The sequence below is a fragment of the Sinohyriopsis cumingii genome, chromosome 9, assembly GCF_028554795.1.
Source record: "Sinohyriopsis cumingii isolate HCF-2022 chromosome 9, ASM2855479v2, whole genome shotgun sequence".
In the NCBI taxonomy this organism is placed as follows: domain Eukaryota; kingdom Metazoa; phylum Mollusca; class Bivalvia; order Unionida; family Unionidae; genus Sinohyriopsis; species Sinohyriopsis cumingii.
Genome location: NC_142969.1, coordinates 121,064,837 through 121,085,388, shown reverse-complemented (window position 1 = coordinate 121,085,388; position 20,552 = coordinate 121,064,837). Strand labels below are relative to the sequence as shown.

The 20,552-nt window shown below is 36.3% G+C and overlaps 1 protein-coding gene across 1 annotated transcript in view; it reads right to left on the bottom strand.

The window, feature by feature from the left end:
* Window positions 1-10,270: 10,270 nt before the first annotated feature.
* Window positions 10,271-20,552, bottom strand: part of LOC149792617 (uncharacterized) — a 15,043-nt gene continuing 4,761 nt past the window's right edge. The window contains exon 3 of the mRNA XM_089969592.1: window positions 10,271-10,422. Coding sequence (XP_089825718.1) covers window positions 10,271-10,422 — 152 coding nt within the window. The remainder of the gene's footprint in view (window positions 10,423-20,552) is intronic.

Here is a 20,552-nt window from a genome sequence, read left to right as displayed (position 1 = left end):
TCTGCATTGCACGAAAATTTGAAGATGTAATAGTTGCCTCCCTTACACTACTAAGGTTTGCGATATTGCCTACCGTGTGTACTCAAGTATAAGCCCGAGTTCAACTACAAAGAACATAGAGCCTGATCTGCCGTGGCATAATGCACCGGCATATCTGAGTCTTTCTTTCTTTTTTCTTTTATTTTTTGTATTACTGATTACTTCTAACAGAACTGCACAGATCCAGATCCGCTGTCGCATTATATGACAGCAGATATGGAACTGTGCATTGTGCCGTTGGACTCCAGGTGTAAGCGAGTAATGACAGTACAATCTAGGGAATAAGTTTTTTTTCATGTACTTCCGCAGCTTTTCGTGAAATTTAAAATTATAAAGGCAGCAGATAGCTTTAGTGTTGACTACACTATATATAAGGCAGAAAATAGGTCCATAATGATCTACATTGCCTTCCCATGCTTAACTTTGCCTTAACGTCTTATCTTTACACAATTGTGTAGAAGGGGAAGAGGATCACAGACCCACCCCCTAAATTTTAAACTGTAGGTTCCTAATAAATATTTACCGATCTAACCTGCAGTACAATGTCGAAGATTGTCATTTATCGACTTCTTCCTCCCAACGTTAAAAACTGAAACCAGTGCACATGGAGGGGCCCCGAGTGGCCGAGTGGTCTAAAGCGCTCTCCGTTACGGATCACTGCCATCTCACCTTTGTCTGCGTGTGTTCAGTCTCGGGTTCGGCCAATGTGGGTATGTGAGAAAGCTTGCTAGTACCTTCTCGAGGGTCGGTGGTTCTTTCTGGGATTTTCCCGGGTTCTTCCTCCACCATTCATACTGACCGCCATGTATAGCCTATCGTGTGCTGAAAAATGGCGTTAAACTCTACAACAACAACAACGGTGCACATGGTGTACACAACTTCGCAGGGCATGGATATCAACTTGCCCCGATGCTTCATCCATTTGACTTGCTGTTTATGCATAAGCCTTTCCGGTGCTGTACAATAATATACAAGCATGAAAATATCTCCTAAATGAATTCATATTTTACCAACATTTCATGTGAAATAAATGATCACCGTTCTTCTGTTGAATAGACTCTTCCCTAAAAGAAAATAAGTTCAGTACAGTATAAAGTCTGTGCATCTTTAGACACGTGGACATTGTTTACAAATACAATGTAATGATCATGTCAGTGTTGGTTCAACTTCGGAATGATAGGGGCAGTGGTACTCTGTGGAATTCAGTTGAGGTCTCGACGTAATTATGAATTTCATCCAAAATACTCAGCGCTCCTTGACTAACAGGCCAATAAATATGTGACTTTGATAACATTTTTCCTTTTTTGATGTACGCATTAGTGGGCAATGTTTATTTTTTGCAAGATGTTACGACTCTCGGTCTACAAGATGTATCAGAAAGAAAGTGAAACCAGCAATTTAGGTAAAATCAACAAGCAATTTATTTCCCTACCTTACAAAATGAAAATTTAAAAGACGCTTACAATATTGTGAATTTTATTCCAAGTAATCTTAAATGTCCAAAAATATAGAATGTTCTGAATTAATTTCAATAATCTTAAATGTCCTGATATAACACAGTGATCAGTCCAGAATGTATTTGAATGAGTCCACGGAATTCCAAAGTACTGTATTAATCCAAAAGTAAATGATAGTTGCAATGACTATTTAAATAAATAATTCCTCTTGAATTCTATCTGATGTTAAGAACACAACTATAAACTCTTATCACAAATAGATTCACACAGACTAATCGAAAAAGGAATCAATTATTTATTTATCAAATCCTTATTTATTCCCATTTTCACCTGACCTATGTCGTAAACAAATGTGAAGCAATCCAACAGAAAACCTAATCTGATTGTAAATAGGACTGGTCTTGAACTCAAACGAACATAATATTTACGACTTACAGTCATGGACAAAAGGTAAGCGCACAATATAAATTAAATATATATAACAATGAAACATATATATATATATATATATATATATATATATATATATATATATATATATATATATATATATATATATATATATATATATATATATATATATAAACTATAGCACATATACTTTTACAAAATATAGGACAGGATAATAAGATATATAAGAAACCTGAGAAACAATTAGCCCTTTATGGCCGTTGGGTTTTTATGATACTTCCTAAATACTTCATACTTCCTTTCTGGACGAACTTGAATTTTCAAACAGAAATTTGTGGTCAGCACTGAGATGGAGGAAAGGTGGATGAAATATAGACGGGTTTACATTCAGCGTTTCACAATAGTCTAAACATTCGGCATTACAAAATTCCATGCCGATTTAACACTTCAAATTCTGCTAAAAGCATGTCAGTCTGTTTTGTTATAGTTGTTGTTTTGAGGCGAATGAATAAGTTAATTATAAATAGCAAGTGTTACCGGAATCAAACGTAGTTACTCTGGCTAGTGATATTATCTAGCTCTGTTTTTGCTAAAGTATTCAAATACGCCCCACGGCTAAACGTAAGAGTCATTATCAGCCAATAACAGGTAATAGGCTCAGGGCTGTCCCTATCACTGGAAGCCCGAGGGGCCGAATTTTAGGTTTATCTGTACCAACCGATTTTCATAGCCCGAGGGGCCAAATTATGGGTTTATCTGCACCAACCGATTTTCATAGCCCGAGGGGCCGAATTATAGGTTTATTTGTACCAACCGATTTTCATAGCCCGAGGAGCCGAATTATGGGTTTATTTGTACCAACCGATTTTCATAGCCCGAGGGGCCAAATTATGAGTTTATCTGCACCAATCGATATTCATAATATAAAATTACCGTAACGCATCGTACATAACATGGTTCATACATTATTAAGCTGCAGGTTGTTTTATTCTCTACACTGGCATAGCATCTCCAGGTGAAACTAGGATATATGATTCACGTCACGATATGTACCTTAAAGAAACGCCTAACACAAAGTGCACTTCTTGTGTACTACGTTTAAAACTATAAGTGCACTTCAACATCTACACGAACTGGACATGATAATGCACATTTGTTAACAATGCAGTGCATTATACTGGAGCAGATCACGCAATATCGATAGAGGGCGGGGCCTAAACAAGTAGGCAAGATGTCTGTCGGATGGAACTCATAGAAGTTCACACATTATAAAAGTGTTTACAGGGCATACTTTGAATGGCATAACTGTACAGAAAACTTACTCTAGAAAACGTTCCAGTTATTACGCGCTCATTTCTTTAAGGTTGGGGTTGAGAGAGAGAGTCCCCGCCCCATTTCTGCCCCTTCCTCGGTGATCATGGTCGTGCACTAAAGTGAACAAGATAGTGCAATGTGGTAATCAAGGTTGAGTACAATAGTGAACAAGGTAGCGCAGAATGTTAAAAAAATATATGCATGAGGATGAAATTGATTCTACACTGGAAATGTCTCTAATATCTCTGAAAACATCTGTCGAAAGTTAGCATGCCCTTGTTATTTACAATATGAATGAATGCATGACTGGTAGTGAATTTCATAAATAATAATAACAAATTTAATTATAAACTTCCAAATTTAATTCAGTTTGAAATGTTACTTTATCAGCTCAGACGGGATATAAGCACACAGGTGTAGGTGTAAACAATGGATTCTTTTTCCAAACTTTAAATGATGACTATGAGTCGCTAAGTCGTCCTACCTACATGAAATCATAAACTTGTCCCAAATACTCCTCTACGGCTGGATACAGTTTAGTCTCTTGAGCATCCGTTATGATAAGAGACCAGTTGTAAGATTAGGAATGCCAGGGCACCTTTCTGCCTTGATGGAGGAAACACTTTCTACCTGGATGGAGAAAGCAATCCTTTCTGTAAAAGGTATTGATGATTCTCTGGTGATAGCGTATATATATATATATATATATATATATATATATATATATATATATATATATATATATATATATATATATATATATATATATATATATATATATATCCGCATAATAATTATAATAATAATAATAAGTTTTATTTAGGTACACTCATAAAACATATCTAATTAAGTCAAGTAAGACTGATACAGTATGTACGTCCATTCAGTTATAATACAGTCAAACATAAAACCACATAGTCCACCAAGGATGACTCATAAAAGTTAATAAAAATTTGTTTTCGATGAGGTTGGGCAGGGTTTATTTTTCAAATAGGAATCCTATATTCAATTAAATTAAGAAATTAGTAGTAAGTATTAGCACTTGACAACTGATTTCAGAATTAAAAATATCGCTAATTACGAATTCAAACTTTTCTTTCTTTTAAAAATATTGAATGAACCCCGTACACAGATAGCTGTGGGTCAGGGTACCATCCCACAGATTACCTTACAAAGATTTTGATACAGATGCATTTAAATAATAACTTAAAAGTATACTTGGATTATTAATATGAATTTCAAGTTCTTTCTATGAAGAAAATAAAACCATAATAGTACAAAAAGAAACAAATTTATACGAGAGAGAGAGAGAGAATGTATGTTATACATTCAACCCAATATTGTTGTCTTCGATATTACTGTTAAAAAGGTATTCCCGTATCAATGTAAAGCATATTAATCCTTGAAAATTGTCGGCTTAAACTGAACATGCTCTCTCATATATCTTGCATGATATTACATGCATTATTCTTTGCACATTAAAGTATGCAAATGATTACTAACAAAAATGATACATCATTTACACCTTCTTATGCTTCCCATCTATGACTGAATTCTCCCAACCACGGTTGTTGTGAGCATTGTTGTTGCTGTTGACGTTGTTGTTTTCCGGTTTACGCCATTTCTCAGCGCAGGATAGCGCTATATATGGCGGCAATATAACTGGTGGAGAAAGAACCCTGGAAAAGCCCGATAAGAACCACCGACCCACGGGAAGCTACTGTCAGCATTCTCACATACCCACATTAACCGAGCCCGAGACGTGAACCACGCGAACAGAGGTGTAAGATGACACTTTTGTGTGGGCTTTAAAATCAAACTGGATACGATGACCTATTTTGAATACAGCTTTATAGAAAAAGCTTCTTAATTCCAACATGCAAAAAGATCATAGATATTTTTGTTTTCGGATTGAATTTCCTAAACCGATTCCTACAGGTCTGTAGAACGATTTCTGGAAGGATGTTTCATTCAGTTGGTTTAAATTTCACGAAATCAACAAGCTTGAAAAATGGTAATAGTTTCTCGCTGAACCAGTGTGATTCATTGATATTATTAAAGTCGGAGATCACGGTATTGTTCATAAATATCTGTACAGTTGCAGAACAAATATAATCAGGAATTTCACATGCAGCAATCCGTTTATTAGTTTTAATTCTTTATTTGAAAGCAATGTATCCATGTGTAATAAACATGAAATAAGGGATTAGTACAGGTGCTATCAAAGAACATTGGAGAGTACATGAATAGAAGTATCAGAAGTAGACAGACCAACAATGTCATTCAACAAAAGAAAGGTTGTATCTATTTTTATCAAAACACAGTTTATATATAAAGGCAGATTATAAATGGATATGTAATTGTAACTTAGTTGTGTGTTTTGACTAGACAAAAACCAAGTGTTTACTGGTATATAGGTATACAAAAGATAGTTGTAAATGGTTTCAGAATTTTACCTACAAATGTTCTTTTACCTCCAAAAATTAGAATTAGGCAAGACAATTTATGTTCTTTTTCTACAGAAACAGTATAATCGCCTGATCATTTATTATATGATTTTGTTATAGTTGCATCTTTTTTAAACACTGTTCAGGCAGGTTGCTGAAAAATAAATGCATACACCTAACATGTTGTAATTATACAGCAGTATATACAATATTAGGTATTACTAAGCACGACCAATGTGCTGAAAGTTTAATTTTGATTTTAGCTTTAGGAAAGAACTACACATTCGGATTACATATTCAAATCCACTCACATTACCTTTACATCCATATAATTATTTTCATTAGTAGCTATAATACACTAGTAGCCTATAAGCTACGCGTCTCCTAATTAAAATAAATGAACAGTCGATTAGATTTCACTTTTATAATGCTGACGTCAGGCTAAAAAAGATATTAACATTTTTGTTCTCAGCTGTATCGTTTGTATCAGTTCAGAAGATTTGTTTCTTTTTGGGGAGGGGGGCAGTATTAAATGTTTACAATATTGTCCACTCAGTACTGTCCCCTACCATTACTTTAATACTGCATCAAATCAACTGTTCAGGATTTTCTTGACCAACACGGAATCTGAATTTTATAATCATAAATGGATTATCCAAATAAAGAATAATCTTCAGTCATTAGATAAAATGGAATTTTGTATAATTCATTGTTCTTAATTAAACATTTAAAAAAAAACTTGTTTGTCAAGAATTACAAAATATTCCATGGTGCATACATTTCCCTTCAAGATTATTAATTTACTACTGTCTAATCAAAGTCTAAAGTCAATAATTAATACAAAGGCATCTTTTGGTTCTACTGTCTCGTTTTTTACGATCACAAATATTGACAAAACTACATAAAAAATAGTATACACAATTATTGTTTGGAGAGAGAGGTAACGATAGAGTTTAATATCTGAGTTTTTTTTTAAAGATACAATACGAAAGCTACGGATTTATATTCCTGTGTGACAAAGAGGCATCGATGTTTATAATAGAATAGTTCATTGGCAACAAGATCTTCACAAGATTTTACAACCATGTCCGATGAAAAATTACCGACGCGATTCTTAAGTGTTACAGGTCATATGTCGTAAAAATCGAACCAATCAGTCGTATAAACCGGATTGATGGTATTTTTATTTGCGCAGACTTGATGATCGCCTTGGGGCGTTAACATTTAGATGGACTTCTACACTTCGTCCCAAAGCTTGTCAATAATTGCTGACCCTTCTGGGATACAACAGTATTGGGAAAAGAGATTACCATCCTTGCCTTCTCCAGAACATTCCTCGTCTTGAAGCAAAGTGACACCTGTTGTCCAAAATAGGTAAAATCTCTTACTATGTTGCCCGAGGACACACTAGAAAGGATACGTGATCTTTCTAACACCATGCCAGAAACTAAACATTGACACAGTATAGAGAAATAACATAGAACATTCGATTTAAGTTCTGCATACAGCAAGTTCGTTTGCACTTCAGCCATTACATGCAGTTGGAGTGTAGTGACCATAAATTGGTGTCTAGTAGCTATTCCGAACTCATCAAGGAGAGGTCGTTGATTGCTTATATAATATATACTGGGTAATTAACCTTACATTTTGCTTGACTCCAATTCTACATACAAAAAATAAACCGCCCTAAATTTCCTATGGGACAAATAGGTAACCGTTGATGAAGCATGAGAATATTAATTTATCGAGTTTTCTGGGACATGAATTACAAATGAAGGTCAAATGTTCAGTGGGTATATGGATAAAATCAGAGTAGACCAACTATTTTCACTTAACGGTTGCATGAAGAGCAAGCAAGTACCATAAGAGCAACCAGGAAATGAAAAGCAAAATAACAACTATATTTCATTTCATGCAAATAATATCCAACAGAAAAATGTTAAGTAGATTTTAGGTCCTCTTACAGCTTTGTGAGATATATCGTTTTCAATCATTTATTTTCAAAACAGTGTGTACATACATACATACATACATACATACATACATACATACATACATACATACATGGAGTGTACATAAATTATAACATACATAGAGTGTACACAAATCATATATACAAAACTGTTTTTATATGGGAAAATTACGTCCCCCACCGTTCGCCCATTCACCAAACCTAGTATTTGATAGGTGGAAGTTTGAGATTTTTATTACTTATCTGGTTAGAGCCTTCTAATTCTCCCGATTTTACTTCCGCGGGAAAAATGTAAACAGCGCGTTCGATAGCCCTGAACGCTGAAACACGAATCCAGTCCGCAAATTGCCCTTCCCGAGAGCGCCATTGAGACTGGTATACGAGAGGCCCAGTTGATTAGCTGTTGATTTCCCAGAACAGCATCTCGAGCTTGAAACGTGTTGTGGCAGACGGATTATTCTCAAATAAATTTGTTCTCCTTGGAGATAATTCTCGGAGCATGGCAGAACTATTTTTAAGATTAAGGCCCACAACATTAAATTGACCACTGCTAATATGAACACATCTGATGTTATTGTAGGTGTACATGCTAGTAGTTGAAACAGAAATTAGCATACGAGATATGAGCTACGATAATGATTGATAAAATGTGTGAGACCAAGTATGCGATCTTTAATACTGATAATAAAGACACGCACATTATAATCGTCAGAACGAGCAAATTACAGAAAAAGTTATTGCACTACAAAAAAAAAGGCAATGGATGAAAAGTTTTAATAGGTTCGTTCCATATTGGCGAAATAGAGAAGAATGCGTCATGCATTTTTTTCTCCAGCACTGTTAAGCTTATGTCTGATTTCTTTTCTTTTATGTACAAATATTAGGTCGTAGCCTAATCTGTGAGAATATTACCCTGTTTATCAAAATATTCCTGATTCTAATCTCGCTGGCAAAAGTGTAATCGAGGAAACGGTCGAGCCTTGGTTGAGTTGCCATGATGTGTGAAATTCAAATCTGACGATGAACTATCAGCTTGATTAAAACTATGAAGCATTCATAATCACTTGAGACGTAGTTTAGTTTGAAACAACCTCTGAGGGTTTTTTAGGCACTTTGATGTTCATTCTGGTTTCCGAATTGAAATTATCGTAGTCAACACTGATTTGTAAAATAAGTTTTGGATTGTAAAAAATATGTGCAACAACTTAAGATAGCAGCATGTCTATAAATTTCAAAGAAATGCTAGTATATTAAATAATTTCCGCAACATTATATAATGATGCCGAAAGCATCACCGTTTCCTACATTCAGTGTTGTGGAAAATGTATGGGTGTAGCTGATACGGGTATTACTCACGCAGTGGTATCTTTATAACGTCACAGAAAAGATAAAATTGCTGTTTAGCCTAAATGAATCATATCGGCGTGTTAAAGAGGCCACACAAATGCTCTTTGACCTTTCAAACATGTATCTGGAGCGCAATGAAAACTTAATCAGTTAGAAACGTGAAAAGCCATTGTATGAATTTGTGGGAAAATATTTCAAATCGTTGACGTTGACTGCGTTAAACAGGAAAGAAACAGAAATACCTATTGATGACTAAATATAACGAAATACCAAACGATTGCACGACAGCGAAATACCGATAACAAAGAAAGCGAAGATCACCACTGGAAAATCAATAGAAAAATGTCTTGGTAAATAATATACCAATGGCATATACACTAACCAACCTTCAGAGGCAATACGAACTGATGCACAGAACGGACGAGCGCAATGTAATATATTCTTTGAAGCAGTTTCCAAGTCTAACTTAGCTTAATCTTTAGACAATATATACTAGCACACCAGAGCGTTTGACCAGCCTCGAAAATACAAACAGTAAATTGATAAACTCAAGTACTAACAATGAATTCCCTGAATAACCAACGTTTGTTTTCCAGAGGCGGGCTAGGCACCGCTATGTGTGGATAAAAACTCTTCCCCGAATGGTTTACCTACATAGCAAGCATCATGGTAGAAAGTTTCCTGTCGTAGTTGCATGCATGTTTTACTGCCGGTAAGTCAGCGAGAAACTACAGCGTACGATCATGCCAGAACCCGACAAGAACATTTTGAAATTCAATTTGGTACAACGGAAGTTAAAGGTCTAGCAGGTGAACTGTGCAAACTTTGAATATCTGAACGTTCCCCCTTTAAGCTCCGCTTCCTGAAGACGTCCTCACGTTGGAGGCGAATCCAATGTGGGATTTCCGAAGCAACTCACCGATACCCTAAAGGCAATAATCTGCTCTTAGATGGATAAGTCCCCGCTGTCTAAAATAGTTACATTGTGTATATGGACGTCAGCATCTTGTATGAATGGGCGGTAATGCATACAAAGCACGTTGGCTAGTTTCAGTGGATCGATTCTGCGAATGTAGACATTCACACAAATAAAAACACAAATACGACAGCAAAAACAAACGTTTGCCCCAGCAAGACGCCAAGCAGTGGATGTTCCCTAATGAAGGCACTACTTACGCGTGTGGACACCGCTCGATTGCGATTTCAGAATAAACACAACATCTGCCTGTTAAACTTTGCTGTCGTCACACCCTCCAAAGAAATTATTCCTTGGCGAGGGCAGGTCAATATGCCACAACGCTTGTTTGCACAACCTTGTTGTAACGACCTCGGGGATAAATGTTAAACAGCTGCTTAACCCTTTCAGTAGCCTTGGTGACAATAGTGTAGATTGGCCAGTTTTTATCTGTGCTTGGTTTCCATAGTACAGTTTTATCTACAAAGAGTGGCCTTTATGCACCAATGAGAAGTTTGATCTTCATGCCTCATTTAATAATCCATCTGACCATTCTAAGTGTATTATTAGTTGCATTTCAGTCACGGATATCAATTGATACTTTGTACATCTTACAAGGAATATTTGCATCCGGGGAGATTTTTTTCACCGGTATATTTATTCCATAGTGCCCCCAATAGCTTTAATAAAGTGACAGTAATATCACCTATGAGTTGACTTTTAAACGTTGACGCTCAGTAACAGGAAGTTCTCACAAATGTAAACTTCTTTGCTCCACACCGGACACAAGTTTCGTCGATCGATTTTCTTTACGAATTGTAATGCGACATTGCACACAATATGAAGTTATGAGATACAACAAGTGATATTCGTTATGGCTTCACGGGAAAAAACATCCGATTTTACCATAATTGAAATCCATACAATTTAAGCACTGTGGCAAATTTTCAAACATGGTTCGCGCTTCTATTATTGTCTCGGCTGAATCTTGGAAAAGATAGGTGTCGTTGAATCTAATCATGCGATGGTTCGTATTGGATCGATTGCATGTGATTGCACCATTTGCTAACGATCAGCTATGATATGATGTATTCACGGACTTTACGGAAGCGCTTTCTTTGTAGTCGAGAAACAAAGCTTCCATCATTGATTGCTTTTCCGTAAGCGATAAAGTCCCAAGCCTTGACGACCTTGACCCAATAATGTTGCATACGACGATGTGATGCTTGATCATCAAGACATCATGAATATTTTCTAGAGGCCGACACACAAACACTGACAAAGATATTCGAACGTGCCTTAAGTGATCCTGAACAATTGCAATATGCTGACGCGTATGGTCTCGCAAATATTCATTGGACTCGGTGTGCTACTGACCACTCGTTGGGTGAGTTTTGTTTGCGGAGGTCACCAGGGACCCGTATAGTATTCTCACTATTGACTTGATTATTGGACCGCGTGGTGGTCTGACCGCCGGGTAAAGAAACGCGTGGGTCTGGACACAAAACAAAAGGAGCAATTTAACAACTATGAGAAACATAAACAATGACGATTGCTATATCAGAAACTGCTGATCGACGTCGCAAAGATGGGCACGATCAACTAGAATTTCTTCGCGAGTACAAAGGAGCCCTCAAACGTGTGAAAGATGTTATGGTTGCGATGATCCCCCCACCCAACACTTAAACCTGGCAACCTGCTTTAAACAAACGTTTGTACCACTAATCGAACCAACCAAAGAGATCCTTGCCAAGACTGCGGAAAGAGCAGAATAAGCTAAGTAAGTCGCAGAAACTACCACAGCGATGATTAGAACAGAAAGTCAACTTGGTCCGATTACCGGTAGGTCAGCACAATAAGCACAAATTCAAAAAAGGTTAGAAGACATACAAGAGGATAACAAACATTTATGCAGCCATCGATTGGATTATCAGTCATCCACAAAGATAATTTCGACAACATAACTTTGCCAACAGCGATACCACCAGCACGCCAGATTGCATCATTGATCTTGTCCTTTCGAAATAATGCGACATTTCGCTTGACTTTACAAAGATTTGCACGTGCAAATCACAAGATTTTGTCATTCATGGGCGGAGACCAAATTGTTGACACAGGTGTCGTCGCGAAAAACATGTCCACAAGCACAGAGAACCAGGAAATTAGGGACCGTGGTGTGTCAGTAGTTTTTATTAAAAAAAACTGTTCATGATGATGATGCTACAACGAAACAATATGTGGATGTAGACGTCACACTTTGTGTTATCAGCTCTACCTTCGCCGATACGTACAGTAAATATTAATGGGTCGTGTACAGTGGAATATTAACCAACTCAGAAAAGGAAAAGGGAAAGAACATAGCAAATTGTCGACTTGCTGTCACTGGTGATGGATTTGATAAGCCAAACTTTTATATCTAAATGGTACGCAAGTCTGACTCGTATTTGTTCATAGTCACGTGACCCTTACGGAATTGTTACTACCCCCCCCCCCCCGGAGAAGGACGGACAATTAAAAGATTAAATAGCTCAGAGCTTCCAGTCAGCAAGGCCGAAGGTCTGGGTGCATACCATATAATAATAATACGAGGGTTGTTATGTTGGGGTAAGGTGCTCCCAATGCTGTATTTAAACTATTACAGAAGTCTCACACAGGCTCGATTTTGGTTGGAATTTAAATTAGTGAAAAATAGATATAAAGCTCCGAGTCCCCAGTCATCATTGCCGACGGTTAGATGGTTAAATATACAAAAAGGTTGAAGTTAAATGAATAACAATTTAACAACAATTCAATAATCAAATGATTCAAATTCCCAATTACACTCCTTCCGCATGATCCTTTAATAGCCGATTGCATCACTTGATTAGCAGTGTGAGATCGATTTCCACCTGTCCTTGTATTCTACTCATCCGTGGTATTCTTCTCTCTCTTATTTCTCGCAATTCCTTCTCCTCTTCCTCTCCGACTTTCTCCGAATTCCTTCATCTCCTTCTCTATACTCCTTTTCCTCCTCCTCCACATTCTCCCCCCGACTCATTTTCCTCCTGCACCACCTTCTCTCCTTCGACTAGAATTCCGTCGACTTCGACTGTTTCAGAATTCTGTCTCCAACTCTTGAAGACTCAAAACTCATACGAACCCTAAGTTATGTGTCCCCTAAAAAGGTTCCTATGAAAACATAAGGACTTTACAATATTTTCCCTTAGCCCTCTCATCTCACACTACACACAACCTATGATGACATATTAAATTTCTTCGGTCACGCATTCATTCACATCGAGATACCCATAAGTTATTGTATGGTAAAAAAAAAAATGTCATATTACAGCACGGTATAAATTACTTCTTATACATACATCAATAAATTGCGTCACATCAGTACATATTCATAATCCCGTTATACTAAACAATATGACAATAATCAGATGCATTTCTTTACCTTACAACTCATATACAAAATACCCAATCATTCAAATATCCATGCTCTGATATATGCATATATCTATAGTACCTAATCTTACATACTTCACCCACTTTTCAAATTCACAATTCAAGCAGGTGTAAATTCAACCATAACGCATTAATAAATGTACTGGTTTACCACGAAGTAACCTAACAGCGATTTACAAAATTAATTCTGACCACAAACTGACAATCTACATAATTCTGCCTCGCATCTAATCTCTACGTAGGCTCAAGCACATTTCTCTCGCATGTAAATGAAACCCTACATAGGTAATTCTGCATACCAAACGATGCTAGTAATTTAGTAAACATACTTCAAATAATTATAATTATGATGCCATAATAATTCGGAAAAAAATCCAGCAAATAACTTACCGACCTTTTCGAAGCTTTTCTTTCCTTAGGTTTTGCCACCAAATTACGAGTGGTTCTCTAGAAGTAACCCTATGGCTCAGCAATCTGTCTAGGATAAACTAATTTTTCATTTACAAGTTCGGAAAGCTATTATTTGGATCGGAATTGTAATCACACCCTCTATCTCAATTCCGATTGGATATCTCTGTGAACCGATCCAATCAAACTTAGCGGACAACGTCCTTCTCATTGTCTGTCAACGTAGATACGGATAAGATCACGCCTCGGTCATCCCCCGTGGGCTTCCCTCTGATCATAGGACTAAGCTTTAACACACAGATTTGATACGGAAAGCCTTTGTCAAATAATGTGAGCCGTCGCCATCGCCATCTCAAGTTTCCTGTCTCTCGCGGAGGTATGCGGAGTACTCGCCCCATGGAGAACTCGCCCCCATGTAGCTGGAGATGTCGCTCCAGAGTGGTTGGAGAAGTCGCCCCAATTGGTTGGAGAAGTCATCCCAAAACTTGTCACCCAAATAACCTTTTAATAACAGAATTAAGTCGTCTTTTACGTGATTCATATTTATATTTTTATATATACGCGATCACAAAAGAGATATTAACTGGTAATCATAAAAAGCAATATCATAGTAATATTTCTAAGGACGAAATTAAGTCTGTATATAATCCAGTGAATGACGACAGTATAGTGATTAAAAGGATGATAAGGCAAACACTATTAGAAATTAAATTTTAAAAAATTCAACATGCATTAATGAGATCGCTAAAAATAATAATTCCGTATCTGAGGAATTTGATACTTTCCCTCTTAACATACATACACCTCAAAAATGATAATTCCGTATATGAGGAATTTGATACTTTCCCTCTTAACATACGTACATCTCAGTTCTACATATTACCCAAAACTCATACAAATCCTGCCCATAATTTACCTTTAAATTTTCCAGAACGACCCATTATATCAGGTTGTATTTCATATACTGAAAACCTATCCAAATGTATTGATAGTGTTTTATAACCTTTAATGAAATCACTTCCTTCATACATTAAAGGTACAAGTACTTTAATTAAAAAGTTGAAGTCTATTCCACATCTATCTGATAATTTCAATCCTGGTATCATTAGATGTAACATCACTATATAATAACATTCCGCATGCAGATGTTATTGAAGCGTGCAAATATTTTCTTGATAACAATCCTAATAATAGCACACTATCTAGCGAAGATATTTGTAAAATAATAAAAACTTATCTTGGAAAATAATTATTTTTAATTTAATAATACGAATTACATACAGATAATGGGTATTAATATGGCTCCTATATACTCTTCACTTTCAAGGGTGAATTAGAAAAGGATTTTATTCAAAACGAAAAGTTTAATCCATCTCTTTGGTTCAGATTTTTTGATGACATATTTATGATCTGGAAGCATTCAACTGAAGAACTGAAGAAAAAAATTATTGATCGTCTAAATCATTTTCACCCGACGATTAAATTTACATGTACTTATACTGCATCTAGTACGCATGTTTCATCTTTAGATGTAATAAAAAAATATTGATAACACTATCTCTACAAATATTATTAAAATGCATCTAATGATGTGAAGAGCAGAGCAAAAGTGACATATGACACTTATTTTTCGTTAAGTACAAAAGCGGAGTTGATCAAATGGAAAAGTTCAAAAAATTGCACGTTTTATAGATTTAATAGGTTATTAAGTTGAAGAAAAACAACAGTAAATGAAGCCATAACAACCATGTGGCGACATCTCAAAATTACTATATATGATCCTTGGGGCGACTTCTCCAGGCGAAGTTGTGCGACTTCTCCGACCACCATGGGGCAACTTCTCCTGACACCTGGGATGAGTTCTCCCAGGGCGAGTTCTAAATGGGGCGAATTCTCCGCTATTCTCCGGCGGGTCACGGTAACATTGCGTACGAATTTAACACTAGGCTGCGGAAATATTTAGACATCAAACACATGGCCGCAGTAATATATCCAAGACAGTAGATTATAGCTTATACATGACTTAATAGCTGTAACTTACCAAACGTGACAAATAATAAGGTGAAACGTATAACAACTGAATAAACTATATCACGGTATTCAACAATTACAGGACAATATCTTAATGCAATTGCTTCCAATCAATACAAGACCTATTCAAATTGCCAGTTATTTCATGACGCGAAATTAAAGGTGATAGTTTTCTTCACGTGTCCCTTCAATGTTACTCATCTGCAGCTTCCACCTTGTCGGTACTTCCGGTACCTTTGTTTCCGTTCTCCACCCTACGCCTTCCCACAACTGTCTATTCTCCCGGCCCTCCTCCTTCGCACAATTGCTTATTCTCCCGGCCATTCATCTTCGCACTACTGCCTATTCTCACGTGCTCTGCACGTCTTCTTCTCTCTCTAATCTTCAGAAGCTTTGTTCCAAATATCGTCCGAAATTAATAGAATTCCCTTTCCCTCTATTGTACGAGTGCCCAATTTGCTCTCGGAGTGCTCTCGGAGTTCGTGATGTTTCTTTAATCACTTCCAGAGCTGCATTGATTCTTTCAAAATGAATGTAACAGAATAATGTCTGGATACTTGAGAAACCCGCCCAAAAATTAGACTATCTTAGTTCTGATTGGATACCAGTGATCTCTTTGAAACCTGTTTTGGGGAGCAGCACTGATATGTTATAATGTAGGGTTTTCCGGTCTCCAGGCCTAAGCCGACCAGTGACATCAATATCTGATTGCAAAACAAACAGTTTCTCACCACCGCGGCAAGGTTCTCTTTCAATTAATCGCGAACTTGACTATGACGCAATGACTAAGGTACGGACAGGTAGTGTCTTTGTTTCAGAATCGGTCTAAAGTTGTAATATTATATAACACAAATTGACATTACCTAAAGTACTTTGAATTACGAATTCTATCAGAAGACATGTATAAACATGAAGTAGGTATTATTAGCAAATGTTCTCACACAACGTGACATTCATGCTAGATTCAGTGGATGGTGGGGTGCAATAACAATACTAATACATAATTATTAGCGTGGTAGACCGAGTGTCCGAGTGGTCTAAAGCGCTCTCTGTTACGGATCACTGCCATCTCACTTCTGTCTGCGCCGGTTCGAGTCTCGGATTCAGCCAATGTGTTATGTGGGAAAACTTGCCATCTTGACATTAAAACGCGAAAACGCTCTGTCGCAAAGTACGCCACCGATTGTGAAAGTACGCAGAGATGGTTTCCACAAAAAAAGAAGTGGAATTTGCCGACAAATCCAAGCTGGTTGCATTCCCAATAAGTTACACTAATTCGAATAAGAAGTGAAATACCTCGACTGATCTTCAAGAAGGACGTACTTGTCCGTGTAACAATTTTTGGGCGAAAGCGAGAACCATCGTTTTTGACACTATTTAATGGTAAAATCGATATAGTTCTAAGTAAACGTGGGGCCAGGCCACCAGAACGCACAATGGTTGAAGACTTAATATTCACCACAGGAATTAAGCTGCTAGAATTTCGTGTGCTTGTTGCGCCTAAAGAAGGCAAGCTTGCTGAGTAATTGTATTTGGCGATCCCCTTATTAATAAAAAAACTACGATAGACACTCTGTTACCGACGCGAGAAAATAATCTACTCAGAACTTCTTGCGGTAACAAAAAGAAACCTTAGTACAATTATCAAGTTGGAAAAAGACTAGTTCCAAGCACAGATACGGAACCGAGGCGCTAGTGAGCCAAAATATATAACTGATTTACATGGAGTGAAAATCCAGAAAATAATTACATGTTCATACTGATCTATCCTGTCACCTCACAGTAGTGTATTGATAGTGGCTGCACTGGGGCGACTATTGGGAACTTCGTTTATGAGTCTCGAACGGGATACATTCGTGTGCATAAATCCCGAGTAAAAAAAAAATGTCATGTGGGTATTAAAAAGGATTTCGGGATTTTAAGGTCCAAAATCTCTAGAATGCTACTACTTCTGTTAGTGAGTCAGACTTATTTATATTGTCTTAGAAAGAAAAGTGTTAGGAATTGTGACTCTTTCATATTTAAGCAACCATTTCTGTTTAAAATTATGGTTCCTGAATATTGTTGTAGTGCTTAATTAAGTATTGCAAAATGCATAAAAATTGTCTGATCATGATTGATGATTGTGTTCGACACGAGTTTGATCATGACTGATGAGTGTATCCGACACGAGTTTGATCATGATTGATGATTGTGTCCGACACGAGTCTGATCATGATTGATGATTGTGTCCGACACGAGTTTGATCATGACTGATGATTGTGTCCGACACGAGTTTGATCATGACTGATGAGTGTGTCCGACACGAGGTTGATCATGATTGATGAGTGTGTCCGACACGGGTTTGATCATGATTGATGATTGTGTCCGACACGAGTTTGATCCTGACTGATGATTGTATCCGACACGAGTTAAGCCTAAATTTAATATTCCATGCATTCCTCATATGAAGAAATACAAGCTCCTAAAGTTCAAAATCCTCGTTTTTATATATAAAAAACATTCAAAATGACAAGTAAATTAATAGCGAATGGTTTTATTATTTTAAAACAATTTTTTTTTCTTCTCGAAAATATGTGCACACATTAAAATTAGGATATAAGTCTTGATATCACTAGTGGGGATTTTCCAAGGACCTGAATTTACACTAATAAATCTAATTTCGAAACGAATATGATTTCGTGAATTTGGATCCCATATAGCGATAAGAAGAAAGATAGTGTTTTCGAAAAAGAACGGAGATTGTAGTCACATATTTTTGGTTGTTTCGTAAGATACGATATATAATCAGACCTTTAATGCATAAAGCACCCATTTTTAAAAAATGGTAACCTATTCAATCTAGAAAACAATTCAGAAGTACATATACACTGAGTCTTTCTTTATCTCTGTATGTTTCTGTCTGTCTGTCTGTCTGTCTGTGTGTATGTCTCTCTCTCTCTCTCTCTCTCTCTCTCTCAAACAAAATATACATAAGCACAGTAACATTATGTATTTATCGACCTGTTCTGAAACTGTGGGTGCAAGAAGGTAAGTGAAAACACGCTTTCAAGCGATGTGGTATAAAGTCCCCAACGACAGGAAATCACTCTTTTATTCCCAGTATTAGATGTGCAAGGGTGTTAATGGAATTTATGTTAAACTTCATTGTGTGGGCGCAAACTTTGATTGATGTAATCTGTTTAGTTCAAACATTTTATTACATAATTTTTTTTGTTTGGGATTACAAGACGTACTCTATTGAAGGTAAGGGATTAGATGGAAAGCCGATGGCTTATAGCGTTATTAGTCATAGGCGATGCCACAGTTGTATAATAAGGGCGGAAGATGTTGAAGTTTAAATTGTTGGATAGTCAAAGCGGAAGTGTTTCTTAACAAAACATGAGCATCTGACCAAGGGAATATAAAGCACAAAGGTGGACAACGAATGAGTTGATCAAATATGAGAATAAAGAAGAAATGAAAGAAGATAAAATCAAAAACAGATAAGGACTATGTGTTGAGCAGAGTGTGTGTGTGTGTGTGTGTGTGTGTGATTTGAATTTTTAACGTAGCTTTCAAAACTTTTCAGTCATATCGCTACGATGCCTGCAGTGTGACATTTTATAGTGATGTCTAGCACTGGGGCATAATGCCGTAGAAATGTAGCATGATGTCCCACCCAGTCACATTATCCTGACACCAGGTCGACCATTCCTAACACTAACCACATAATGCTGAGCGCCAAGCGAGGCAACTGTTAGCACCATTTTTGTAAATCTTTGGCATGACTCGGCCGGGGATCGAACCCATGACCTCCCGCATCGGAGGCAGACGCGCTCGCCACGAGGCCACCGGAGCGGTGTTGAGCATTGTATATAAAGCTAATGGAACAAGGAAAGTACAGAAAACACAAAGCGATATTGAAACTATAAAGGTCATCTTGGTAGAACGAATCTTTTTAGAAGCAATAGCTAAGAATTATATATATATATATATATATATATATATATATATATATATATATATATATATATATATATATATATATATATATATATATATATATAGATATAGATATAGATATATATATATATATATACATATATAGATATATATATATATGTATATATGTATATATGTGTATATGTCTATATATATATGTATATATGTATATATGTGTGTATATATATATATATATATATATATATATATATATATATATATATATATATATATATATATATATATATATATATATATATATATATATATATATATATATATATATATATATATATATGCAATGATGCAATGAACTGACAACGAACAGTGCAAAACTAGTATCTAGTTAGCATGGGCGATTTAAACTCTTTAATTAATCTTTTTCAAAGGCCAATAAACTTTGCATGGGTGTTTCTACAAGAATTCAACTTTTTAACCCTAGTATGTGCCAACTAGTTATTTTTCAGCTTGTTGCTGATACTGGAAAATATTTGTATTGACCTGGTAATTGATTTGCCATAACGACATCTATTTTGTTATGTAGATTTCTGGAACCGCAGATTATATCCCGGATATTTCATTGTTATAGTAGTCATAGGCTATTGAGCAAATTTAGAAAACTATTTAAAAGAAAATGTGTCAGCTACAAAATATAATTTTATTTGTGCATGGTTGTCTTTTTCTATTCTTCTTGGTTTAAACCGCTTGGTTTCAATGTTCTAAGGCGGGATATCCAG